This window comes from Ambystoma mexicanum, chromosome 4p (genome assembly GCF_040938575.1).
Source record: "Ambystoma mexicanum isolate Mex_15411 chromosome 4p, UKY_AmexF1_1, whole genome shotgun sequence".
In the NCBI taxonomy this organism is placed as follows: Eukaryota; Metazoa; Chordata; class Amphibia; order Caudata; family Ambystomatidae; genus Ambystoma; species Ambystoma mexicanum.
Window position 1 is genome coordinate 847,924,018 of NC_090927.1, and position 27,774 is coordinate 847,951,791.

At 46.5% G+C, this 27,774-nt stretch overlaps 1 protein-coding gene across 1 annotated transcript in view; it reads left to right on the top strand.

Moving 5' to 3' along the window:
- MMS22L (MMS22 like, DNA repair protein) overlaps positions 1-27,774 on the top strand; it is a 1,233,593-nt gene that overhangs the window by 1,312 nt on the left and 1,204,507 nt on the right. Inside the window, exon 2 of the mRNA XM_069606412.1 lies at positions 26,174-26,299. Coding sequence (XP_069462513.1) covers positions 26,174-26,299 — 126 coding nt within the window. The remainder of the gene's footprint in view (positions 1-26,173; positions 26,300-27,774) is intronic.

Below are 27,774 nucleotides of genomic sequence, written 5' to 3' on the forward strand. Positions count from 1 at the left end.
AGTGACATGCATGCCGTTTGTTGTGCAATATAGGTATGGTTGTGTTTTAAGAGTTTGAAAGGTGTGAGTAAAGGGATGAGATTTATTTTTAGTTGGTTGGTTAGTGGTGGTGCTCAATCGTACCCCCTCTGCTTTGGCCGCCTGTGTTACGCATCCCTACCAGTATTGTGGTGCGAGGGGTGGGGTTCTCCCTCCTATGTTCTGTTCAGGGTTGTTTGCAAGGCTATTCATTGGTGATGACTCCGCCACCATACCCCCTGCTGTTAAGGTATTACCCAAATTGACCTTTTACAATTGACCTTTTGTCCTAATTGACCTAATTGTAGTGGTCCTAATTGACCTTCTGCACAATTGACCTTAATATTATTTTATGTATGTATTGGGTTACTTTTGGATTATAGATAATATAAGGGGATGGGTGGGGGGTTGCAGAGGGTTTTGGATTGGGTGGGGAGTTGTAGGGGGTTTCCCCCGCATATATGTCCGAATTGACCTTTTTAAATGAGGTCAATTAGTGTATATGTACACTGTTCAGACTAATGATGTCTACACTGCTTTGGCCTCTGGCATATCCTGGTGTACAGCTGCCATTGCCTCCCTGGGGCCCCTTGAAGGGGCGACTGGACCTCTTCCCTTTCCCCTTGAGGTATCTGGACACCATGGTTTTATCTGTTCGGCCGCCACATTTTCCCTGTCAACTCTTATGCCCTTTGTCTGTGGTTCAACATAGGACGCTCCCATCTTTCTCGTTAGCCTTCGGTAGTGCCCTCCATGGGAAGGCTCACATGGGTCTCCCTCCGACTCAGAAGTCTCTCCACCTCCCTGCAGTCGTGGTACTGTCTCTAGCCCTCTGTCTTGCGATGTGTGTTCATTCTGAGGGATGTGGGTGTTTCTCAATCGTTTGGTCCAGTTCTGAATTGAAGAGTCGGGTTTTTAGGAGTTTTCTGAATTTTAGATGGTCCTTCATCTTTCGTATTTATCTCAGGAGGAAGTTCCAAATGTTTGCGGCTAGGCAAGAGAATTCTGATCCAAGTTATTTTGTTGTGTACAGTTTAGGTTCCAGGCGGATGTCGTTGCTGGATCCGAGTATTCTGGTTGGCTGGTAAATGATGATTTTCTTTTGTAGGAATTCTGCTACTTGGCCATGGATTGCTCTGTGCATTATGCACATTGTTTCAAATGTGATTGACTTTCAGCCAATGTAGCATCTTTAGCGCAGGGGTGATGTGGTCCCTTTGTGAGAATTTGAGAAGTCTGGCCACTGCGTTATGTATACATTGCATTTTCGTCAGTAGATAATCTGGCATTCCGAGGTATAGGTTGTAGGCTGTTGGAGTAGTCTATCCTGGACATGAGGGAGATGATGGCTAGTGTTTTGTGCATAAAGAAGAGGAATAGTAGGATCTTATTGATTGTGTGTAGGTGGAAGAAGCATTTCATGATTATTGCGTTTACTTACGGTTCTGGGGTTAGTTTGAGAATTTCCTTTTGGATGCTCAGAATTGTTTTTGATAGTTTATTCTTTTTGCCTGGTCGTAGTTCTTCCTCCCTTCTTCTAGTTCAACAAGTTTCTTTTTTTTTCACTGTACTGAGGTGGGGTGTGAACCATCTTGCCACTGCTTTCTTTTGTGAAGGCATGAAGGTTTTTTGGGGGGGGGGTGCTGTCTATTGTTTTTCCGATCCATTTCTGTATTGGGTCTGCTTTTTCGTCTAGGTTGGTTCAGTCCAGGCTTACGATTGATGGTTTCTAGGATTCTAGTTGTTGCTGCTTTAAATGGTATTCCAATTTCTTTTCCAGATTGTGGGGAGCTTTTGGGGCTGTTTGGGTGCTTTAGCTGGTAGTTGGATCATGAATGGTATGATGAGGTGTCCCCTCCATAGTATTTGTATTGGTGGTGCAGTAGAGATCAGATTCTTTGTTGGCGAAGACTGCGTTGAGTGTCCTGCTGTGTGTGTGTGTGTCGCTCCTTTAACCATCTGGCATAGTTTCATTATCTCGAGTTGCCTGATTAGTGATGAGTTTGCGTTCTCTTCTGCAAACCATATGTTGAAGTCCCCCAAGGCTTGTCCAGTGGTCATGTTTGATGGCTATGTTCGTGATGGCTTCTGTGAAGGTGTCTACGATGGTTGCTTCGTTGGTCGGTGATCTATAGAGGAGTATGAATGTGAGGTTGTTGGGTGAAGACGAGGGATTTGCAGTTATGATAAGCAGTTGTCATCTAAGCAGGTTTCTGTGACAAATAAGATGTCTATTCCACCTTGGTAGAGTAGATCTCTGTAGCATGTTTGGACATTGATCTTGTGTTGATTCGATTGCGATGTGTTTTATTTGTGTATTCTTTTTTGTTTTTTTCTTGGTTTCGTCTCATGGTGGTCCAGTTGGCAGACTTCCTTGTTGCTTTCAGGATGTGAGGTGTAGGGTCTGTTTCCTCCACTGCTCCGACCGTCATAATAGCACTTTGACTCTGTCAACCCCATATCGAGTGACTAGTTCCTTGATCTACTATCCGGCAGCAGACCCTTCGGCTCACCGCTTGACCCCTGTCCAGCCTCTCTTCTGAAATAAATATTCTCTTCCACATGTGCGGGAGATCAAGCAAAGTCCATAATAAACTGCCGCACCTATTGGTATCTTTCGAGGCCTTTAAAATGGTGCTTGTCAAACCACTTCTGAAAAAAGCATCCTTTGACCACCCTTGAGCCTAAGAACTATAGGCCGATTTTCCAACACCTGGTTCTTGGCAAATTCATGGACCGGGCTGCGTACTCTCAGCTCAACCAATTCGTCGAAACCAACAACCTACTCGACCCTGCTCAAATCAGGCTTCAGGCCGCGCCATAGAATAGAAACCACTCTCATTTCGATCTGGGGTGGACTTGGAGGGCTGTGCAGTGCTGATTCTCCTTGATTTGTCAGCCTCCTTTGACACCGTTAACCATTCTACCCGAATCAACCAGCTGCACTGCCTTGGAATCCGAGGCCCAGCACACAACTGGATTGCCTCGTTCCTCAACAACCGGAAACAAATCACTTTCCTCTCCCCTTTTCTATCAACCGCGTGCACCGTGAACACCGGTGTACTCCAAGGCGCCTGCCTCTCTGCTCTCATTTTCAACCTCTATATGACCATCCTACTAGGGAACATCCGCGCGCACAACTTCACCTGCTTATACTACGCTGACTATGCCCAAGTTATTCTGAGATTTCCCAAAACAAGCCTCAACCCATGACCCGACCCATGAAGCTTGCCTCATTCATTGACTAATGGATGACAAGAAACCACCTCCTTCTGAACCCTGATAAATCTGAGATCATGGTGAGCGGCAACTCTGCCCTTCTCCCACAACCACTCCCTTGGCCGCCCTCTCTAGGCACCCTGCCTCCTACTTCCGAAGTTGTCAAAAACCTTGGCTGCATTATTGACACGGGCCTAACCCTCTCCCATCAGATCAATAATGTATACCAATCCTGTCACTACCACCTCAAGCTCCTAAGGCACATTTTCCCGTACCTCACCTACCCCAACAGACTCGCTGCTATTATGTCCACTGTTATGTCGAGACGGGACTATGCCAACTCCTTATATCTGGGTACCCCGGTATACCAACCTAACAAACTCCAAAGAGCCCAAAACGCTTCCGCCAGACTCCTTCTTGTACTGGGACACGGGGATCACATCTCACCCGCTCTCTGTACCCTTCACTGGCTGCCTGTTGAACGAAGGGCCACTTTCAAAATTCTATGCATCACCCACTGAGCAATGCACACAACTGGCCCAGCATACGTACAAGAGAAGATTATACCTTACCGCCCATCATGCACTCTAAGGTCAAGCCCTGCCCTCTTACTAGTGGTTCCAGCTACCAATTCAAGCAGAATTGGAGGGTCTGCCTACTCATCCCTGGCTGCAACTCTGTGGAACTCGCGCCCTCCTCATAGTCGACGTACCCAAGACTACATGGCCTTCCGTAAAGCTCTAAAAACCTGGCTTTTTCCGTAAACCATGACTTATGCCCGCCAGAACTCACTGCAATTATATAGAATCGTAGTTTAATCAAAACAGGCTCTCTGACACTTAATGCTGATCCTGAGAATAATGCCCCTCTGATCGTGCAAATCGTAACATACCCTGGTCCAACTTGTGAATGTACCTCTACCACGAAACATGTCAATGATCACGGCCAGCTCATCCTGACCCACCAAGTAACAAGGACCAGTGGGCTCCAAAGAGTACACCATCCACTCCTGACACTCACCACTCCTACCACTATGCTCACTCTCCACTTTACACCAACAAACAATAGAATGCAGCTATAAACCCTCAATCAATTTTGGCCTAGCTGACCACAAACTAGCAATTCTCCACGAACCCCTCAACAACCTGCTAGAATGCAGCTATACCCCACGAAAATATCAGCCTAGCTGCACACATAAACTTCCTACGCAGGCCTAATGGTGACAAAATGCGGTGTGAGACCAACCGCCTGACTGCACTCATTCGACTGATCTCTCACCACCTCCACACCTAGTGTTAGGATGCCGCCACCATCACGCAAATCGCACTGGCTGCACATTTTGAGAGTGCACCCAAGCACTGTATTCTACTCACTTGGCTGACCTGGACTGCGGTCCCCAAGGGCATTCAACCTACAAGCGCTTTGAGATCATACCAATGACATATGGGTGCTCTACAAATGCCAAATAACAATATGTGTGTAAAAAGGAACAGTGATGCATATCTAGAAGACACACCAAGCATAAATGAGACATATAATGGATGAAGTTATAGTTTGCTTGTCAAGAGAAAGTTAGATTTGCAGAACACTATGCAGTGATTCCTCGTTTCCCAGAGGTCGCTCATTATCCTGTATGGCTAGCACAGCGAGTAACCTTGCACACACTGATCAGCTGACAAGTAAATTACAGGTGACTTTTTGAGTAACTTATATATCATTCAGTGAAGACATTTCACGTAAAGAAAGACAGTAGGAAATTAAGAACAAAACCTTAATGTTGTTCTAATTTCTTAAAGTCTCACCCAAAAAAATGATGTGGAAACATTTAAAAAATCGTAAATCTGACATTTGTAAAAGTGTTAAGAACATAAGTTGCATGCATCAGGGTAAAAGCATATGTTTAGTTTGAGATGAGACGGAGCATTTCTCTTTTTTTTTTTTTTTGTTTAGAAGTATGTCTAGTAGAACTTAAAAGAAGCATTGTCAAAGACTGTAGTTTTTGAGGTTATTAGTACAATGTGCTGTGTAGTTTTCTGGCATGCACCAAATACAATTTACAAAACTTGAGCATGGATTTTGATTGATAGGGTGGGGCCCACTTCACATCATTAACTAAAACCAGTAGTTTTGGCTTTTGCTGTTTATTGTATTTATTTCCTTTGCTGTCCTCGGGTAGCAAGATGGGCCTTGAAAGGGTGCGAAGGAGGATCTGTGATGGGATGCAAGAGGATGAGAACTGAGTGTTAGATGGAGTGATGCTGCAATCGAGGGAGAGACTGTGCCAGTAAGGGTGAGCAGGAGGAGGTGTATGCGAGAGGTTTCCTTTGGAAGGCTAAGAGAGGGAAAGATTGTGAGAAATCGCCTGTCAAGGGGACAGTGAGAGAAGAAGCGATATGGGTGAAAGGCCCATTTCTGCCAAGGAGGAATGTGAAATAACCTTTTGAGGTAGTGAGAGAGGAGGTGAAGGGAGCATTGCTTGGCTGGAGAGGAAGTAGCTGAGGAAGCACAAAACAGATCCCCCTCCCCCACACTCCTGGCCATCATTGAATTGGGAGTTACCTTGGCCCCCGATCTAGCCACATCCACGAAGGCCCCGACCAGTGGGCACCTTCATTCAACTCGACTATTCCTTGGCTCACAGTTTTATAACACTCCCCTCATCCATTTTCATTGTAGAAAAAAACATAAAATAGCATTGTATTTCAGTCAGTGCAGGCTACAAGTGTTGCCAGTTGCCATAGCAACCAAATACCCTGCTTCTTAACTCCAGTTACCCTACCTTCTCTCTTTTCCGTAGCACTGGGTTCAGCCTTGGTGGCGCAATGGCCACTATATCCGCTAAAACCAAAAAGACACCCATGTATCATATTTTTTAAACAAATCCTCTGGATTTTTGTGTATGCATTGATAAACTAACCTTGGGTGAAATTATCATGTATTCGGATATCAAAAAGGTTGGTGGGGCTATGGAAACTGATTCTTCCTGCAGCACCTCCACCCTTGGAGAAAAAACATGGACTTTCAAGAAATCCACCAATTTTTCTTTTTTTTTTTTAAACTTTCTTTATTGGCATAGCGAAAGAACAGACAATCAGCTAAATGTACAAGGTGAATATGGTAGCAGGTACATGAGCGACTACAAATTGCATTGTAGATACAAGCGGGGGCAGATGCCCAATCGAGCAGACATATAAGGCTCAGGGAAGGACTAGTTCACCTCACCAGGAGGGGGGAAGATAACGGTTCTAGATCATCTTTGTTGCTCAGGTAGGTACAAAATTCTGACCACACATTCTTGGGATGGGAGGTCTGCGGGAGGGTGTTGATGTAGTCCTCTTCGCACGTTTGAGTCCAGGTGAGGGACCTCAGCCACATTTTAAATGAGGGGGGGGGAGCGGCGTTTCCAACATTGCAATATGCATTTTTTGGCCACTATGGTGGCGACATTCAGAAACCTGGACAGTTTCCGCAATTCAGGACTATCCGAGAGGCCAAATAATACAGCTAATGGTTCCGGGGAGATGGGGAGCGCTGTGATTTCAGTGAGGGCATCTATTATGGCCTTCCAGTATGTACCCAATGCATCACAGGACCAAAACATGTGCATATGATCCACATCTAAAGATTTACATCTAGGGCAGGGGTGAGCCTGAGTGTGTGTAAACTTGTCCAGTCCGTGCGGAGTGTAGTTCAGGCGATTTAGGAGCTTATATTGTATGCATCTATATCTGGCATTAAAGGAAGTGGCGCGGGTGTGTACGCACATCTTCTTCCATATTGCGTCAGTGATAGGGTGTCCCAATTCGTCGCTCCATAGCTCGCGCGCCGCACGTGGCATCTCTGTGGGGTTGGTCATCTGCATTTAATATAGGGAAGACACGATCCCTCTAGCCCCGGCTGAGTTAGATATATAGTGTATCTTCGGTGGGTATGAGGGCCAGTAGGCTCGAAACGCTGCTCTCAGCCTGAAATATTGCAGTAGCTCTAGCGCAGTACCAGAGTGGCCCCAACGCCATGTTTGCGGAATGATGAACTTCCCATCGGGATAGAAATCTGTCAAGGCCCGATATCCCAAGTCTTCCCAGTGTTTCATTAGAAGTTTATCATGTGTGGGGGTGAGGCCTGGGAATTGACAAATGGGAAACCATTTATAATACGGGTTGTGAGTATAGTATTTGTTTCCACGCCATGATTGTGGCCGCCACGGGGTCGTCCTGGGCATCAGTATGAAATGTGTGGTGGAGTATAAGCGGGAAGGCGTTTACCCCATCGCCAGCTAGCTTCTCGAGCTTCACATGTGGGGGGGTCAGTGAACGTGTACCAGTATGTGGCGTGTTGGGCTTGTGCAGCAGTCCAGTATTTTGTGAAGTCAGGAGCGGTGAAGCCCCCTTCCTCGTATGGACGGGTCATATGCTGCCACTTCTTCCGGACCGCACCGGAATGCCACAAAAATTGAGCGCAGAGAGAGTGCAGATTTCTGAAGTATCGCCTTCCAGGCCAGATCGGCACATTGACGAAGACGTAGAGCAATTTGGGGACAGTTATCATTTTAATTAGAGCCAGCCTGCCCGACAAGGAGAGCGGGAGGTTACGGCATCTCAACAGTTGAGCTTCAGCAAGCTGCGCTACAGCCCCGTAATTGTCGGCCAGTAGTGAAGACTTGGTGAGGGATACTTGCACCCCGAGGTATCTGATGCCCTTTGGTGACTAGCGAAGGGGAATTCACATGACGGCTGTGTTGTGGTCGGTGTGAGTGGGAAAATGTCAGATTTGGCATAATTCATGGAAAAGCCTGAAAAAGTGCCAATTTTGGTAATGTCCCATATGACCGGGTCCAGGTGGGTGGACGGGTCCCTGATATAAAGTAGCACATCGTCCGCATACAGCGAGATGATCTTCGGGGCGTCGCGCAGACGTATACCTCTGCGTGTGTGTTTGTCCCTGACGCTGTCAGCGATGGGTTCGATGCCAAGTGCAAAAAGTATCGGGGAGCACGGGCAGCCCTGGCGGGTACCTCTGTGCAGGGCGAAGGGGGCCGAGGTCCTGGTGTTGACCAGGACTCTGGCTATGGGGTCTATGTAGAGCAGCTTGATATACGACGACATGCGAGGGCCAATTCCCATTTTATCGAGTATCGCCCACATGTATTGCCACAACACCATATCGAATGCCTTCTGGGCATCAAGGGTGACCGCTACTGCGTTTGCATTGGGGTCAATTCTGGCAAAGACATTAAACAAGCAGCGGATATTGAGCGCTGTGGACCTGCCGGGCACGAAACCACTTCGATCGGGGTGGACTAAGTGTGTCATAATAGGGAGGAATCTGTTGGCGATAATCTTGGCGAATATTTCATGTCAGTGTTGATCAAAGAGAGGGATCTGTAAGAGCCGCATTCGTCCAGCGGTTTGCCAGGTTTGGGAAGCATGGTTATGAGCGCCTCACGCATGGATTGGGGCAGGGTGTGTAGGCTTAGTGCCTCATTCCAAACCTCCAAGAGTCTGGGTGCCAGGATTGCTACATGCTCTCGATAGAACTCGGCGGTGAGGCAGTCCGGGCCAGGAGCCTTGCACATCGGGCAGTTCGAGATGACTGTGGTTATCTCGTCAAGGGTGAATGGAGCTTCAAGCTGGTCGCTAGTGGTGTGGGAGAGGAGGGTCATGGGTATTTGGTCCAGCAAGGCATCTGTGTCTTGTAAACTATGTTCCTGCTGGGGGGCCGTATAGAGTTGTGTAAAACGCAGTGAACGTCGCGAGAATGTCCTGGTCAGACCAGCAGAGTGTGCCGTCTGCATTTTTGACAGTCATTGCGAGTCCTGCCCCCCCTCCGTGCGGACCAGCCTGGACACCGTCCTCCCCGGTCTCTCACCCTCTCCATATTTCCTGGCTGCTACGGGACGGGCATAATACTGGACCTCCCTTTGGGCATGGGACTCAAATGCTTCCAATTCCGCTCTGATCTGTGCCAGTATGGTCGGGAAGGGGCAGCCGCATAGTCTTTCTCAAGTTCCTTTAGTTTTGCTTCAGACCGTTGCAGGCTACTTTTGATAGCTTTGAGAACCCCGGCTTCTCTAGAAATGCACATCCCTCTAATGAAGACCTTGACTGCCTCCCATCGCACCCCATCAGAGGTATCCCGCCTGTTGTTGCAGTCAAAGAAGGTGTTAATATCAGCCAGGATATCCGCTTTGAAGACTGTCCCGTAGGGCCTCAGCTTTGAATCTCCAAGAGGAGCGGAGGGGCGGCGGTCCTGTCCCAGTGGTATGCGTAGTGTCATCGGTGAGTGATCCGATAATGTGCGCGGTAGTATGTTGGTACTCCGTGACCCTGCCCACCATGCAGCCTGATATGAGAAAGAGATCTATCCTGGAATGGCTATCGTGCACCGATGAGTAAAAAGTGTACTCTAGACTGTTGGTTGAGGGCTCGCCATACATCTGTAAGACCAAGTGTGTTCATGTGTGCCAGGAGCCTATGAGCCGCGTGTGATGGGGCTCTGCGGGAGGTACCGGATCTGTCTAGATCGCCATCTAGGATTAAATTCATATCACCCCCCTGCCCCCCATAGGACCGGGACACCTATGTACTTTAGAAGTATGCTGATGATGGCGTCGAAGAATTCTGAAGCGTCAAAATTAGGGGCGTATGTATTAACAAGGAGGAGGAGGCATTCCATGTTGGCGAGCAAGCAGTGAAGTATTACAAATCTTCCCTCGGGGTCAGTATGGCTGGTGCGCAATGAGAACTGGACTGATTTGTGGATTAATGTCAGTACCCCCCTGGACTGGGTTGAGTATTTTGTCTAGTACCTGTTGTTGCCCCACGTCGGGGTGAGGTATGTCGCCAGGCGCCCCAGGGCGTGAGTCTCTTGAAGAAGGAGAATCTTAACACCATGCCTCTGGGCAAAGGCAGTTATCTTGCGGGCTTTGGTGAAGTTGCTCAGTCCGCAGATATTCCATGTCATTATATTAAGAGCCATGGTGTCACATTATGGGACATCCCTGCAGTAGTGTACATTCCCATGTCGTAGTCTGCGTTCACCCGCATAGGTGTAGTGCGCTGACGTCTTGCATCTCTCTGCCATGCCTTTCACTTTAAACACAACCCCAACTACTCCCCCCACCCTCACTGCCCAACTACAACATGCAGTGCAGCCCCCCCACCCAAGAACACAAGAGCCTCCAACCGGGCAGAATCCCACCAAGAGGTGAGGGCCGAAGGGCCAGATCCATCGTGGAACAGTCCACTTTCCCGCCCAACAGGGGCAAACATAAGTAGTAACCAAATGAAAACAAACATTGCAATTGCAGCGGAGAGCGCTAGTGCTGTGCAGCCGGCAGCTTAAGCATGATGTGGGGCAGCATTGCCGTCCCAGTGATGTTACTGCGGTAGACGGATCTTGTCATCTGCCTCTGAAACCAGAGGGTGCCCTCAGGCCAGGCAGCGAGGTAGGAGAAGGAGGGACGCAGGGCTGGCCCCAGGCACTAAGCCAGCCCGCAACCCAATGTACATGATAGGAGGCCATATCTGCACAGTGAACGAAGACTGGTTGCCATTAACACATCGAAAAATAAGGATCAGTGGACATGATGCGACATTCCGGGCTGTACTGTTCATGATCAGTCACTGCTGGGGGGGGGTCGCTCCTTGGGCCCTGTAGCGGTATCTGCAATTCGATGAATTTCACCGCCTCGTCCGGGACTGTGAAGAAATATAGCTTGCCATTGTAGGTAATTTTCAACCTCGCCGGGAACAGAATAGCGCAGGGGATGTTGCGCTACCTGAGCAGTCTCTTCACGCCGAGGAATTGGTGCCTCTCCTGCTGCACTGCAATTGAAAAGTCAGGGAAGATTCTGATAGTGTGGGCCTCAAATCGTAGGTCTTCCTTCTCCCGCGACAGGTGGAGGATGAGGTCCCTGTCGCGATAATTTAGTATCTTAGCGATAATGGGCCTGGGAATGTCACCCGGTCTAGGGCGAGGCGATAGGGCACGATGGGTTCGCTCCACAGTGAAATACGGTGAAAGATCAGGATTGTCTAGCAGGTCTTTAAGTAGTTTTTCAACTGCATCCACCATTCGCCCCTTAAGGGCGTTCTCGGGTACCCCGAGAATGCGCAAGTTGTTTCTGCGGGAGCCAGACTCCAAATGTCACATTTCGCCTTGACATTTTTCATTTCCCGCGACAGGGAAGCCACAGTGTCTTGGAGCGTGTGGATTTCATCTTCGTTGAGCAAAATTCTATTCTCGGCCTCAGTGATCCTGGATCCCGCCTGGTCCACTCGAGTCTTAAGTGAGGCAACGTTCGCATTGATGTCGTCGAGCTTTTCGTGAAAAGCGGCAAAGTTTTTGGCCATGGATTCCAAAGTGGTGAGATCAGGCGGTGTGACACCGTGGTGAGGGCCCGGGTCAGGCGAGGATGACGCCTGGTCTGACTCAGCTCGAGGGACCGTTTTGGCAAACTTGTCCATGTTGCCCCCGTGGGAAGCGTTCTTAGATCTGGCTGGCATTTGGTCGGCGTAGGTCTGGAAGCTGGAGAGGGATGCCGGCGGGGGGAGGGCGATGAAGCGAGTAGGTGTAGGTCTTAGCTGGGCCCTCACCCGATGCCCCCGCCCCAGCCGTGTAGCCAAGTTCAGCAGCAAGGTGGTTTAGGGTGGGTGTCACCCTGGGCAGTTGCAGATTGTAAGGTGGCCTGGCCTCAGTTTGTATGGCAGGCTGGTATGTAGTGGGGCCCAAGTATAGCAGAAGAGGCGCCGCCGGGTCCACAAAGAAGGCAGCGCACACGGGCGCACGTGGAATGGGCAGCCGCTGGAAGGAGGGGGGGAACGCCGCACTCGCCACCCCCCACTCCTCACCTGAATCCCCGGTCTGGGTGGAAAACGACTGTCGCAGTAAATATGGGGCTGCGGGCAGCCCGATGAGGGATTCTCCGGAGGCGGGTGAGGGTGGAGGGCGCGCTCCAGTGCAGGCCCAGAACGCGGCTATGTCCGCCGCGGCTCCCACCAGGGAGCACCCTCGGCCAGCAGTGTCGGGCTCCCGCGGTGCGCCCTGGGGTCCTCGGCGATGTACAAAGGGAGGGGGGCCGGGCCCGCTCCTCCGGCCGTCTCGGCGCAGGCCCAGGAAGGGGATCACAGCGGAAGGGGGCCGACGGCCGCGCGCCGGCGAGGCCCACACCCGGCCAGCAGCTCCCAGGGGGTCACAGCTGGGTCCCCGAAGGTCGAAACGGTCCCAAATTCTCACAGAGCACGGCCACGGGTGTGCACAGTGCCGCAGCGAAGTATCGGTGACATATAGCAAGTAGGACCGCAGATGTTCAAGGATTATAGCCTGCGCTGCACGGAGCTGAGAGGCTAGGCAGCCATCTTGGGCTGCTCCACAGCGCCACCACTGAAATCCACCAATTTTCTAATTATTTTTGGCCTGTCCTCCCTGCGCCCCTCATGTATGCACTTCTCCACTACAGCACAATCTAGATGTATGTATATAGCATCTACAGCACACTTACATGTATTTATATTGGAAGGACAGACAACCCGGCACACAAATACAAGAAATAAGGTATTTAAGTGATGTGGATAGGAACAACACTGTCTTAAACTGCCACATTAAAGGGCAACATTTTCCAATGTCATTTTACATGAACTAAGTGAAGTGTCCATTACAATACTGTGGTCCTTTTTTAATTTAATTAGCTCCAATTAACTTTCTTTTATTGGGTTTGCATTTATTGTAAGCTACTGGATTGTTAGGCCATGGAAATGGGATTTATCCTGCACAGTGCAGCCGTTTGCATAGCTTTGCTGTTGTGTTGATGCCTGCAGACCAGAAATACCCATGCTGATCTGTTTCTAGGCGTTCTTTGTCCAGGGCACAAATGTGTTTATTTTCAGAGTGAATCTTTGTATTCCATATGCTCGGATGCATTGGCCAGGATTGTGGTGGTATGCGGGCTGGCTGTAGAAGTGTAATGTAGTGTTGTATTGTTTAATGGATGATGGGCAGGGTCTTTGGGAGCAAAGTATTGTCAGGGAAGTTGGTGTGCTTGTAGTGCGCAGGAGATTGAAGGTGTTAATGGGGGAATTGGTGAAGGGCCAGTGGGAGGTGTGGGGTGTGTGATTGCTCTAATGGTGCTGTGGTTAAGTCTGTTTAAAGAAAATAAAAAAAAAAGAAAAAAAGAAAAAAAAAAGTCAGGTCTTTAAGGTTTCCTGCAGTCAAGTGATCATTGATTGTGCAAATTCCCTTGGGGGAGATTTCCGGAACTCTGCCATGATGTTTGAGAAGGGCAATTACGTGTATCGCATAGTTTCTAGAAGCACACAGTTGCAGGATCTCGGTGTTCTCCCTGTTTGGTAAGGGATGGCTTTTTTTTCTTTCACAGACTCTCCTCGATGGCCTGTAAGGCCTCTTTTTTTTTATTTAATTATTTTTGAAAACATTTTTGGGGTAAGCTGAGAGATTTGAAATGCATATTTTTCTTGACTGGTAGCCAGTGTTGTGATTGGGGCTGGGCAATATATTGAATTTTGGAGATCGATCTATTTTTAAAATTGATATAGGATGAGACAACATTGTTCACATCGAGATATATACCATTACATATACAATTGTTTTATTTACATTTTGATATTTACACAACTGTGTTTTCTCAAACGGGAAGAGGGACCCTATATTTGCACTGTATTATAAATATGATTGTTACATCTTACATGTAGCTTGCGGCTTACAACTGAGCATTTAACCCACCTAAACAATATAGAGATTACTTTTGGTCCATATCGCCCACCCCTAGCTGTGATCGTAGAGCTAGTGTAATGTGTTCCCTCCTATTGAGTCTAAGAAGGAGTCTTGCTGCTCTATTCTGGATGTGTTGAAGTTTCTTCTTGAGCTGCTCCTCTCCGACTTACTGTCGTAACCACCCCTCATCTGCTTGCTAGCTATTATTTTTTTCCCTCGCCTCTTATCTGTCTCTCACTTACTCTGCGTCCATTCTAGCACTTCACCCAGTCCAGATAAGGTGTGTATCGGCCATTTTTATGCACAGAAATCTTGTAAATACAGCCCTTTTAATTCTCCCTTGCGTACAGCTTACGCAGGCTATTTATGGCAGCACCCCCATAAATCTTAGAGGTCACCGGTGACAGCCTGGCCAGCTGCAGCTTGCAAATCCACTCTTTAACAATCCACACAGTTCCTTGAAAGAATCAACTTGGATGAGCCCTGCTCTGTTTATTAACACTTAATAATTCTATCAAGATGATACTTTCTGAGTAATGTAGAAGGGAATTTGTGTTTGGTTCGCTTTGTTCAACTGTCTGCATGTTGTAGGTTAGAGTGTAATTTAAAACCTTAGGAGTCATGAAACATGCTTTTCTGATTGCTTTAGGACACATGTAGTCTTGTGTAAAATTAATATTGTCTTATAATAGGGCTGCATTTTTGCTTCATTTTCCCCTGTTTTAATCGGCTTTAATAGAGGCAGCGCAGTTCAGCAGCATGAGCATTTCATACTTTGTTTTCTTTTCACCACAGAAGCACATCAATTGCATTTAATGGCTTGGGGTTCATGATGTCTTGAAGTTTCAGGAGAGCCTCCCAGTAAGAAGTTGTTTGGCATTTATGAGAAGGAAAAGCTTTTGGTGTTCTATAAGAAGATGTTTTCTTTTTTTCAGTCATAAGTTTGCGTGCTTGAAAGGGCACTGTACATAGTTTGTTGTCTTAGAGAGCAAGGAATAGCTGGGCATGTGGTCTGAACTTTACCTTAACTCCCTTTCTGACCACCCAGCCACCGCAAGCGGGTATAATGGAAACTGGTAGAAGTAGTGCTGTATATGTTTTCAGTGGTACAGATTGTACCGGTACTGCTACATATTCAGGCAAAGAAGCCTAATTCATCAGTGGAGCTCTTATACACGTGCCATGGCACAATGCCAATTATTCACAGCAGGGCTGATTGCATCATGCCCACATTTCTTAGCAGGACTGCTATGTTTTGGGACAGGTCCTGAATTTCTTAGCCGAGCTGCTGTAATGACAAAGCACAAACATGTGTTGGCATTTTCTGAGCACATTGTCTGAGCTCTTGGGGTCGGTAGGGGTATTTAATAAAGTTGGAGAGAGCAGCTGCAGGGGGAAGAGTCATCTCCATGCATTAAAAATTTGTGTGGATCTTCCATCCTATCCTCCTCCTTTTCCTGTAGGAAAGAGTAGAGGAAAGGAACCTGCTTCTGCACTTTTTTCTCCCATATGCGGATTGGAAATCCTTTGGCTTGACTCATTTGACGTTTTTAATTCCTCGTCTATGGTGTTTTTGGAGTCCAGTGGGCGAATTGTATACTGGTCCAAAATATTGGCTGCAGTAATAAGATCTACACATTGAAATTGGCCAGTTGGTGATGCATCTTGAATTATTTGTGTGGTTTCTCTGAAGTTCTCTTCAATGATTATATCTTTGTAGTACTCATTGTTTTCTTTTAGATATTGTAGGGCTTTTCTAACTTGTCTACTAATTGTTGCCAAATGTTTTTGTCTTTTGTTGGTACTCCATTAACTAGTATAATGAAATATTTTTTTTTCTTTTTTTGGAGTGTTATATTTTTCAATTTAATTCATTAAAGGAATAAAAACAATGGAGATAAAAATACATACTTATTTGCTAAGAAAAAAGGAAACCCGATGACGTCTATTATCAAAAGAAATTCCACGTTCCAAACCCGGGCTTTCATTTAACGACCTAATTAGATTCCCAGTGTTGATGTTGTGGCTCCCTTCATGAGATTTGGAATAAGTCTAAGGCAGTAGAATGGTGTACTAGAGGGGTCTGAAACATGGCTTACCATTGGCATGTTATAGCAGCTAAACCCTTGCCTAAATACATGACCTCTATTTATCCAGGATTGAACTTCCCAATTCCTCAATGAGTTGAATGCTAGTACTTCAATGTTTCTTCTGTGGTGTGATGAGTTGGAATGAGAAGGGGAAGGGATCCTATCACAAGGAACTTGCACCTTGAGGGATCCCCACTGTTGCCCCAACTTGGGGGCTTATGTAGTTGTAGATTCCTTTGGCTGTGGGGCTTGCTTAACTGAATGTCGCTAGCCACTAGAGAGCTTGTACAGTTGGAGTGCCTCACCCATCTAGGAACAGGTCCACTTTAAGGGTTCTTGGCTTCCCAAACCAAATATTGATCTATTGGTTGTTTGCACGACTGGAGTGTCTACATTTCCGTTAAGATCTAATCGCAAATCTACTACTTTGCCATGAATGCCTTTTAATAATTCAGGAGGCAATCTGGCTGTTTTGGGCTGAAGGCATATTAGATCTTGAAATGGGTGTACTGTTTGGATTATAATGCTCTCTTACAAATGAAGCTGTTGGAGGGGTGGAAATATGTCCAGGTTTCTAGTGACAGCACTGGTTATTATCAAGCTTTGTATTGCAGTATGTGCAAAGAATTGAGGGGTCACTTATTATGCATTTATTTTCTGTTCTAAGATATAAAGCAAATTGGAAACATTGGGATTCCTCATTGTCCTCTAGTTTGTAAGTCATATCCGCAATTTTTGTGCTCTCTTCTGCGAAAACACACACATACTTGGTTTGGTACTTCAGCAGATGTGCTTTTAAATTTTGCTATTTTTTTTTGTATGTGCTTGTTAGAAGGCTGGTGTCTGTAAGGTTTTCGCTAATGTTCTCTAAAGTTACAGAATTTTTTAAGTCCTCTTTGCTTCCAAAATATTTACTTTGGATGTGTTCCATTTGTTGAAGGAGTTCTTTGGCTGTTCCATGTAGGAGAATGTTATTGAAATGTTGTAAAGCAGGACTTTTTGCATAGTACAGTCTCTGCAGAAGATTCCGTACAGTGGAATGGTGTATTTAATAACATTTTGATGTGGTGGAAGGTGGTTTTTTTATTTATTTTTTTGTTTGTTTGTTTTGCAAGCAGTTACGGAAAATGCATGCTAATGAATGTTCTCCCAATCAATTGTATTTGCGCACTGGACAGGAGTCCATGGTTTGTAAAGTTTTTATTCTAATTTTGTCTTTCACTTTCACATAGTGATGGATGATAAAGATTGGAAGGATTTTTGGCGTACATTACACATTGAGCTGCATGGCCATTTGTAGACTGGACGGATTGGTTGGGTGAAAGGAACAGTTGATTGAAAGTTGTTTGGGGATGTGTTTTCGATAAGGGTTTCTTGTGTCATAATGGTGTCTTCCACCATTTCATACCCTCGCCCATTACTATGCATGGCAATTGGGTTTTTCTGTTCTTGTTTATAAGCCTCTTCATTGAAATATGGGTTCTGTGCTGCTTGTGTGAATCCGTTCACCTTCAAAGAAGTTTGAAATGGTATCTACGTTGACATTGCACATGTTTAGAATTATAGAAAATGCTTTGTCAAATTAATTTTTGGGAATCCTTCACTGTGGCTCTGTTAACATTGTTAGATATAGTGGTAGGGTTATTAGCAGTTTTCTTTTATACGTTTCTTTTATTTTTTCGAAGAGGGGTCCTAGTTTTATTTTGTTTTTTTTTTTTTTAGTGGTTGCTGGTTTCGTTTTGTTGACTGATTGTATTAGCAGTTTTGTTTGAATGTTTGCTATAAATTCTGCTAGAGGGGGATGAGTATTTGGCATGCTTTTATTTTTATCTGCTCTATTCTACGGAGTTGGATTTTAGTAGGCATGCTGTTCTGTCTGTTGGAAAGAAAAGGAAAGGGTGGGTTTGACAGTTTTTGCAATATATATATATTGGGAAGGCGTAAGACAGTGACGGTGTCAATGAATAAATGAGGACATTACAATGTTTTCAGGATAATAGTGGTGCTACAGATGGGTTGCCACCAGATTTCTAATTATTTTTTGGCACCTAGCTTCCCGGTGCCACCAGGACATTACAAGTCCCGTTGGCCTGGAAAGTCACGTGCTGGAAAATGTTAGTCCCTATTCCTGTGGAGTTCCATAGGACGCTACGGACACAGGGACCTTCATAATGCTTTGAAGCAGCTTTTGTAAATGTACAAAGCATTTTTAGTAGGTGCAAAAACAATACAAGGAAATGCAGCAGCAAAAAATGCCTACTTTTAAGTTTTCAGAGCCACCACTTTCCCACGCAAAAGAGTTTGATGTTTTTGATTCCACCACTGCACACATTTCTCAGATGTCTGTGGACTACCGCGCTGTCCGCAGACTCCACAGGCAGCATAGGGGCCGGTAACTTTTTTTTGGTACTTCTATTTTTCAACTTTGAAAGGTGGCTCCCAAATTAATGTTTTTTTTTTAATTTTTTTTTTTTTATTATTTTTTAGGGGTTTACTTTCGCAAGCGAGAAGGGAGGGAAGGGGCACCAACCACAGGGACAAAGGGGAAGGTGGAAAGAGGAAGATGTTGGGTGGGCCTTAATCAGGTAGGGGACAGTGTTTCTCCTGCTCCTTGACTGCGACTTCGAAAGCACTCCGAAACTGCTCCCCACTACAGAGCAGTGCGTCACAGTAGCTACACAGCACTGTCACCCTCGAAAGGTAAGGGTCAACCGTGTTATGTATGGCCTGTGAGGCTTCCGCTGAGATCCTCTGCCCAACAGGTGTGTTCCTTGTGGTGACAGGAACAGATGAGGCTGAGGTAGTGGGCGTCTGCCTACTCTGTTCGAAAGGTATGACCTTTCGCACTGCTCCCTTGTGATTGGACTTGTGGTGGCGCCGCATGGAGGTGGGCCCGTAGGAGTACAGACCTGCTTTTTTGCGCCTAAGTTTGCACTCAGTGCATCGAACCATGTCTGCCTGAGCCTTTGTTACACCCCCAACGGCGTTCAAAAGCTGCCATACCCAGGACCCACGACTGGAGCTGGAGAGAGGGACTTCCAGTACCTCATCCTCATCTTCCTCTTGATCCACTTCTGTATCACCATGCCTGTTCCCCTCTCCAGGCCCTCCAGATGATGATGGTGGTGGTGGTGGTGGTGGTGGTGGGGGGGGGGGGTTGCTGCAGTGGCCAAAGCAGATGCTATTATGGTCTCCAACAATCACAGAAAAACCAACAGTTGCTCTCTCCTGGACAGCCAGATAATGGGTGGGTCCCTTTTAGAGGTATTTGTGATGTCATCTTTGATGTCCTGGGTGTTAGTCTTAGCAGTGCAAGGTGGTTGCGCGAGTTATGATTGCTTAGCTTACCAAATGTGGCGAATTTCTGAGGTTTTTCGGTTTTACTTGTAACCACAACGTCCTTTTTAACAAAGTTTGTTTGTTATATATTGTTGTGAACAAGCAGTGAGGTAACCGCGAAACGCGTCCGATTAAGCCATACATTATGTAGCACCGCATTTTACGTGGTTTTTAGTGTCAGTCATGTGCTGTGCATGGTCTGCAAAATAAAGAGGATATTTTTTCCAAAAGAGAATTGATTGCCTGGGGATTTCGTAAGGAATGGGGGAGTGCCTCTTACTCGGACTGTTGAAACACAGTCTCAAGATATATAGATCTATATATCAAAACTAACTTCACTGTGATATTCACACAATGCTATTTTTTTTCCATCGATGATAGTTGTTGCCTCATTAATACTAGACTCTCTAAATGCAGTCATGTTAAAAAAAAAAAGAAATCCACTTCCTAACAGTATATATGGTATACATAAGCTGAATTAATTGATTTCTGCTAAGCATCCTATCTTGTCTATCCTAAACAACTAACTTTAGCATAGTTAAAAATATAGAGAAAGTACATAAACTGACTTGTTAATCAAATTGCCTAATTTTGTATAGTTTAAAACAGCAAATCACAATTATCAATGTATATTTGGCAGTCTCAAATGACAGATGCAGGTGTCGCATGCACTTGTTTCTTTGGCACCAGCTGTCTTGAGTCAAAAGTAGCTTCAGGTAGCCAGCCGTAAGAGTTAAGCTAAGCAGGCTTTTAGAGGCCAGAAGCAGGAACCAAACTGTTCCCAGATTCTATGGCATGACAAGGAGGCTCAGATTATGCTTAACAATCTTTATTACTGATCAAATGGTAACAAAGAAAAACTCTTGTAAAAACAGTAACTTTTCTTTTAAAACAGAAAAAAACACAGAATACCATAAGCACACAGTGCAGGAACCCAGTCCAAGATGGTGCTCAGAACCAGCCCATGAACCAATCCGGAAGAACCCACCCTCATAGATGTCCTTTCCTCTAAGTACAACTCCTCTTTCTTTGCTGTTCACCAACGAGAGAAGTCCTATTTGTTACACGCTAGTCCTTCCTATGAGGGGGGTTTTGATACATTGTATCCGTGTTTAATTTGTATCTCTGTGTACTTTTACAGTAGCGTTCACTTATTCAAACGTTGGGGAGCCTTCAATTGTCAGTGTGACTGCTCGGCGTGAGGCGTTCACCTCGCCTTCGTCACGCCCAGGGTCGGCCCTTCTTCTTCCTCCCCTCCTCTCCCCGCTTCCCCTTGAGGGTTTTATCCGTAGCCTGCTCGGCGAATTTAACACTTGCTGCAGCGCAAACCCTTCCCCGCCTTTTTCGTGCCTGCTCGGCGCCATGTATTTGTACACAAGGAGCTCTCCCTGTGAGGAGAAGCTCGAGTGTGTTACCGCTCAGTCACGCCTCTGGTGTAGAGGTATTTTTATATTTCAGCATTCGCCTGCCCGGCGTACTGTGCAAGTGACTGCCTCAGGCAGCAATTGGTTTACACATTCATCGCATTGCTCACGCGAGTTTGTTGGGTTAGTGATATTATTAGTTGTTTATTGCCTGCTTGGTCCTGGGTTCAACCTGGGCTAATTTTGTGCATTTATATATTTTTATATATAAACGAATTTCCACAGAATTCAGGTGGAGCTTTGGCAAGTCTGCTTGGCCTTCTGGTTTGTCAGTGACAGTTGGGTGTTTTTTCTTCATATTCCTATTTTCCATTGTTAACCGCCATGCAGTCAACTAAAGGGGCAGAGGGGGTTCCTTTGGTGGATGGCAGCACCCAGGTTAAGGCTGCTTCAAAGAAAAGTGATAGGCCTAATGGTTCTATCCCCGTCTTTCTCCAGGGCTGTAAGGGATTCCATGGACTCAGCTGTAATGAATTTAAATTTGACTTTGGCCTCGGCATTTGATAGATTAAGTAATAGGATTGCCGACTTCCATCCCAATCCTGTTCAAGGTCCTTCTGCAGCGCCCAGAAAGTGCACAGCCAAATCTAAGCATTTGCAAGGGCAACTAAGCCCGGTTCAGAGTTCTCTGTGGGGGTATCCCAGACAACTGAGTAACAATTGTTGGACGACAGTGGGGTTCCATTTTTCGACCCCCCCCCCCCCCCCTCTCTCATCCAACACCCTAGGTCAGCAGAATGGCACCCTTCTGAGGCGGTTTCCTCATTCCTCCATCATTGGGTCAGGAGGCCTCTTCCAAGCGAAGACAGGAATAAGTTCAGATCTGAATGTGCCCGGCCTGTTATTCCTGACAAGGTGGCGATGACCCGAGTGATTGATAAATCCATGGTGGCTTTCTTGTCCCAGAGGGGAAAGGACCCAAAGAAGGTGGTTGATGGGGCACTCCGGGGTTGTCGAGACAAGCTGTTGGACATGTTGGGGCCCTTGACCCAGATCTTCGAGTTGGCAGAGGAGGCCGCTCCTAATGGATCACAAATCGATGTCCAGGCGCTCAGGGGCTGGGTGCAGCATTCCTTTTGCATGTTCGGCAATGCCAATTTCAGTATATCCAGAGAGTTACAAAGCTCTCCTTAGGCGCATAGACCCCCAAACTACAAGATATGGCTGAGGGAGAGGCTGGTCCCAAAGCACAGGGGAATCTTTTTGGGGATAAGTTCATTAAGGACCTCTCGGCATATGTCCATACCTTTACCGCACTAGACAAGGCCTAGACAAACATTAGGAAGGTTTTTGCGCCTAGAATTTTTGATGAGGCCGGACGAGGAAGAGCCCGCTCTTCTGGCCGTTCCTCTTTCAGGGGCTCTACCAGCCCACAGCAATACCCCTCTCAGGTGGAGGGTTCATCACTCTTCCTCTGCCCGAGGATCCTAGATGACCTTCTACCCCCAGAGAGGAGCTCAGTGGAGATGTCGGAATGGCAGAGGTGCAATTAGAGCGAGATCCGCTCCAGGTATTGTCTTGTCTCGTAAATGTTTCTTCCCACAAAGGTTTGGGGGGCAGGTTGGTACGATTTCTTCATCAATGGAAGGAGCTCACCTAGGATCCATGGGTGTTACAGACGGTTCGGGGGTTTCAGATAGAATTCTACTCCCCTTCATGTCAGCTCTCGCCTCCTCCTCTTGTATTCGATCAAGAGAAGCGGAAGCTGGTGGATGCAGAGATTCAAGAGCTCGTTTTCAAGGGTGCAGTGGTGCCGGCCAGCTTCAGGGCTTCCCAGTTTCTCAGCACGATTTTCCCGATTCCAAAACCCAAAGAGGGGTTTCGCCCTGTGATAAATCTCGGGGCCCTCAACTCATTTGTAGTTTGCCATAATTTCAAAATGGAGGGCATTCATCTATTGAGGGATACCCTTCTCCCAGGGGACTGGATGGTCAAGTTGGACCTCAAGGATGCATATCTGGTAGTTCCTGTCTTTCCCCTGCATCAGGAGTTTCTCCAATTCTCTTGAGTGGGGGGGGGGGGGTCGCCTTTGGCAGTTTGCCTCTCTCCCGTTCGGCCTGTCGTCAGCCCTGTGGTGTTTCACCAAGCTAATGAAGCCGGTGATGGCTTTCCTCAGGTCAAAGGGGGTCAGGAGTATAATTTATCTAGACGACATTCTTCTCCTGGCTCAGGGTCTCCGGGTTCTGCAAGGACAATTGGATCCAACGATCTCTCTTGACCTAGGGTTTGTACTAAATGCCAAGAAGTCCATGTTTTGTCCTACTCAATGTATCCAATTTCTGGGCTTCAGTATAGATTCAAAGCAGTGCATTCTCCTTCTCCCAGACTCCAGCCTCTCCAGAATTCGGAAAGAAATTTGCCTCATCCTAAGGAAGGGGACTGTGTCCCGGCAGTTAACGAGGGTTGTGGGAATGTTGTCCACCTCCATTCAGGCTATATTTCTGGCACCTCTTCATTAGAGCGCTTCAACGCCTGAAGGGGAGACATCTGCGTAAAAGTCTGTCTTATTGTCAAAGGGTAGTGCTGGACCCAGAAGCCCGGTTGGAGCTTCTTTGGTGGCTCAAGCATATGGATGCCTGGAATGGCAGAGCGATCTTTGGACTGTCCCCGGATGTGGTCCTCGAGTCTGATGCCAGCAGAGCCGGTTGGGGGGCCAGGATAGGTCAGACTTCCACTGGGGGGAAATGGTCAGATCAAGAGAAATTACTTCATATAAATTGTGTAGAGTTGCTGGCAGGTTCCTTTGCAGTCAAGAGCCTTCTCAAAGACCAAGGGAATTAGCAGTGCGGTATATCAATCACCTGGGAGGGGACTCGCTCGAAGGCCCTAGCGGACTTAGCAAGGGAGTTTTGGCATTATTGCCTGGACAGAAACATTCTGTTACAAGCAGAGTTTCTGCCGGGAGTACGCAATATGGTAGCGGACTGGAATTCCCATTACGTTCAGGACAGGAGTGACTGGATGCTGGACAAGGGTATTTTTGCATTGATTCAGTCTTTTTGGGGTCCCATTCAGATAGACCTCTTTGTCTCCCGTCTCAACTGCCAGGTTCCTTGGTTTTACAGTTGGAGACCGGACCCCCTAGCTCTGGCGACCGATGCGTTTCTCCAGGACTGGTCGGGCCCTCGGCCCTATGCTTTTCCTCCATTCAGCATCATAGCCAGGGCTCTGGTGCAATTGCGCAGGCAGTTTGCTACCATGGTAATAGTAACCCCGTTCTGGCTCTCTCAGGTGTGGTTTCCCGCTCTCCTGGAATTGCCGGTAGATTTTCCAAGACTTCTCCCTCTCCACACCCGACTGCTCATGCACCCGGCGGGTCTCCCACACAATCTGGTCCTTCAAGGACATCTTTCCCTTATGGCCTGGAAGATTTCAGCTCTTCCTGGTGCTTCAGAGACCTTTCGCAGGACTCTATTAACGTCATCAAGGACTCTTGGGCAACCTCCACCAAGGCGGGATACTCCTCAGCATGGGGCCGCTGGGTTAGCTGGATAGGCAACTCAATCCCATTTTTGCTCCTCCAGTAGACATAATAAATGTTTTAGTGGAATTGTTCAAAGATGGCAAAGCCTATAGAACAATTAACGGGTTCAGGTCGGCAATATCAGTCGGCCATGTTCTGGTTAAAGGGGAACCGGTTGGAAAGCATTTCTTGGTAAGGAAGGCCCTGCAGTCCATTAGAGTTAAGGTTCCTCCTAAAGCTAGGTATTTGGTTCTGTGGGACGTTAATAAAGTGCTGAATGTATTTATCGCTTGGCCTCATAATCAGGAATTATCCCTTAAACCTTTTTCAAAGCTAGCAATGTTGCTATGTCTTGTCTCCATTAAGAGAGTGTCTGAGATCAGAGCTCTTGATGTGGACAGTAAGGTCTTCTCTCCTCAGGGGGTGACTTTCATCGTGTCCAAGAGAACTAAATGTATGATTTCTTCAGTTTCTTATCCTGCGTTTTCTGAGAATAATAAATTATGTGTGGTACAGTGTTTGAAGTGTTTTGAAGCTAAAACAGTAGAGCTTCTCCCCTCAGGTACCTCAGCTGCTTGTTTCCTACCGCAAACCCTATAAGGCAGTGTCCTCGGCTACTTTGGCTAGATTGGTTAAATGGGCTATGGAAGAGGCTGGTATTGACATCTCTTCCTTTTGGAGCTCATTTGGTAAGCGGTGCTATGGCATCAAAAGCGGCTTTCCTTCGGGGAGGTTTGGAGCATATCCTAAAAGCAGCTGACTGGTCCAGGGAATCTACTTTTAAGACTTTCTATCATAAACTAATTGATCATGTGGTTTTCAATGTGATGCAGGGGCTTTGAACTTGCATAATATCAGCCTCCTTGTCGTGCCATAGAATACCTAATCCCCCGCACTATCGTGCGTGGGGGTTTAGATTCTATTAAAGACAAGGAGGCGAGTATTATCGACACCCACCCGGTGCTAACATTTGTCTCCTTTTTTCAGCTTCGGGTTGATCAACTTGGGAAAAGTGAACTAGTGAAAGATCTCTGAGTTTACGCCTTGAGAAGTCGGCTGAACTGTTCATCGGTTGGACTGTGGACCTTTTTTGTTTCGCTATTAGGGCGTCATTTGCAGCTTCAGAAGAGGAGTTGTACTTGGAGGAAAGGACATTTATTGGGGTGGGTTCATCCCGATTGGTTCATGGGCTGGTTCTGAGCCCCATCATGGACTGTGTTCCTGCACTGTGTGCTTATGGTTTTCTGTGTTTTTTTCTGTTTTAAAAGAAAAGTTATTGTTTTTACAAGAGTTTTTCTTTGCTGCTATTTGGTCAGTAGTAAAGATTACGCATAATACTCGCCTCCTTGTCTTTAATAGAATCTAAACCCCCACTCACGATAGTTCGGGGAATTAGATATTCTAGTTCTTTAAATCCAGGTTTCTTTGCTGATGCAGCAGCACTCTAGCAGGAGCGCCTGCAATCACTAGGGCAAACCATGATCAGAGACCTGAACGCCACCAATCACCCCTGACCTCGCATCCGAGGAACCCTACCCCTCCATCAGACTGGCTGAGGACAATTAATTTCTCACCCCTGCACACCCTAGGAGTACCACTCTTAGTTTATCTTTTCGGTTGGGGCATTTCTAAAACCATTGAGGCTTGGCAGACCAACCAGCCTGATAAACCAAACCGTTTTTTTTCCATAACTGAAATTTACACAACAACTTGAGCTGCAACTCTTTGAACATTCTCTGAAGTATTGGTAAAAAGTGCTGTGATTATCCCGAGGAGCTGGATAGGTTTTATTTTACGTGTATCTGTGCTGCAAGCCCTGTTGCATCCGCAGACTGACTTCACGAGAGGGCTGCTGTGTGTGACACCGACATGCTTGTTTTCTTTTGCAGACTCTTGCTGAGACTCGACCCTTTCCCAACCGACTACGAGACGGACACAGTGGAAATATTTGGTTTTCAGTGGGTCACAGAAACTGCCCTGGTGGAATCTGCAAAACTTCTCTTTGGTTTACTAAGGTACCATATTCATAATTCACGATTATAAAACGCATCTTTTTACCGCACTGTGTAAGGCTGAATTGTTCAATATGGCAGGCTTAACGCTAGGTCATTGCAAGCATGAGGTGTTCAAACTGAAGACTTTGTTTAGGTAGACATTTTCGTCATTTTATTTTTGACATAATACACCGTTATTCCGCCTGTGTTTTGATTTTGCTCCATTTGTCCTTAACGGGGATTGGGTTTCTGGGATCTAGACCCCAAAGCACCTTGAAGTTCAATTGGCAGCACGAAGAAGGGGCTCCAGATGCGATAAGGATGTGGGTGTTTTTTGTGCCCTACATTTGGAAGTAAGTGATTTTTTTTTTTCAGGGAGTGAAATGATAGTTCATTGTCGTCTGAGGTATTTTTAGGCAAATAAAATAACTTCAATTTAAAATGTTTTTGTTGTAACGTAGGCTTTTATTATGTCCAGTCAATACCATAAATGAAAAGATATGGTATCGTATGGCTCCTCTTCAGATCAGATAACGCAATAGTAACGCTCTTGTGTGGCCTGTGCTGCTTAGCTCTTTGATTGGAACATACCAACGCAGCGGTACGGATTGCAACAAGGAGCGAACACCGGCCAATGTATTGCTTACTGCTTTTTATTTTTGTATTGACCTAATTTTAGGGATTAAAACAGACTTGTATGCAGCTTTTCTGTGTGCTACATGAAGTGCAGCAATAATAGGACAACATGCTTTCATTTTGGCGATTTATGTTACGTTAAAGGATATTTATACCACACACTATCCCCACTGGAGTGGTCCCCGTGTGCTCTGGCGGATCTGAAAAGCAAGAGGGTGGGGTACGTTAGGACTGCGCTGGAAAAAGCGCAAGAGAGCTGTGATGTGCTGTTGGCAGCCTCAGTTCGTTTTACACTGTTCACTGAGCAAAGGTGTTTTTTTTTCGGTCAGTATTTGTCATGTGCTGTTGTGCGAGGCTATGTGGTATGTTTCGTTGTGGTGTAGTGAAGTGTGTGTAGTTTGTTTGTGCTATATAGGTATGGGTTTAGAATTTGAGAGGTGTAAGCAGAGGGATGAGATTTTTAGCGGGTTTGTTAGTGGTGGTACTCCATCACCTCCTCCGCTTTGCCCACCTGTGATATGCGTCCTTGCTAGTGTCGCGTATTGTGGTGTGCTGAGGGGCTGGGGGTGGGGGGTGGGTGTCTCCCTTCTATATTCCACACTTGTCCTGGTACGCTTTACTCCTCCGTCTTGTGTCCTAAGTTTGGTGCGCAATGTCAAGGATGTGATCAATTCTGCTCCGAAAGCTGCTGGCAATGATTTAACGCTTTGTGCTGGTCAAACATATGTCAAATAGGCTTCCTGTCAATGTTACTGCACCAGTCCAGTGTAAAGTGAGGGGCCGAAAGATTATTCAAGGTGGGGCATGTCATTAGAATTCTGCTCAGGTTAGTTATGTTGGCGCTGGCCTTGTCTTGAGTG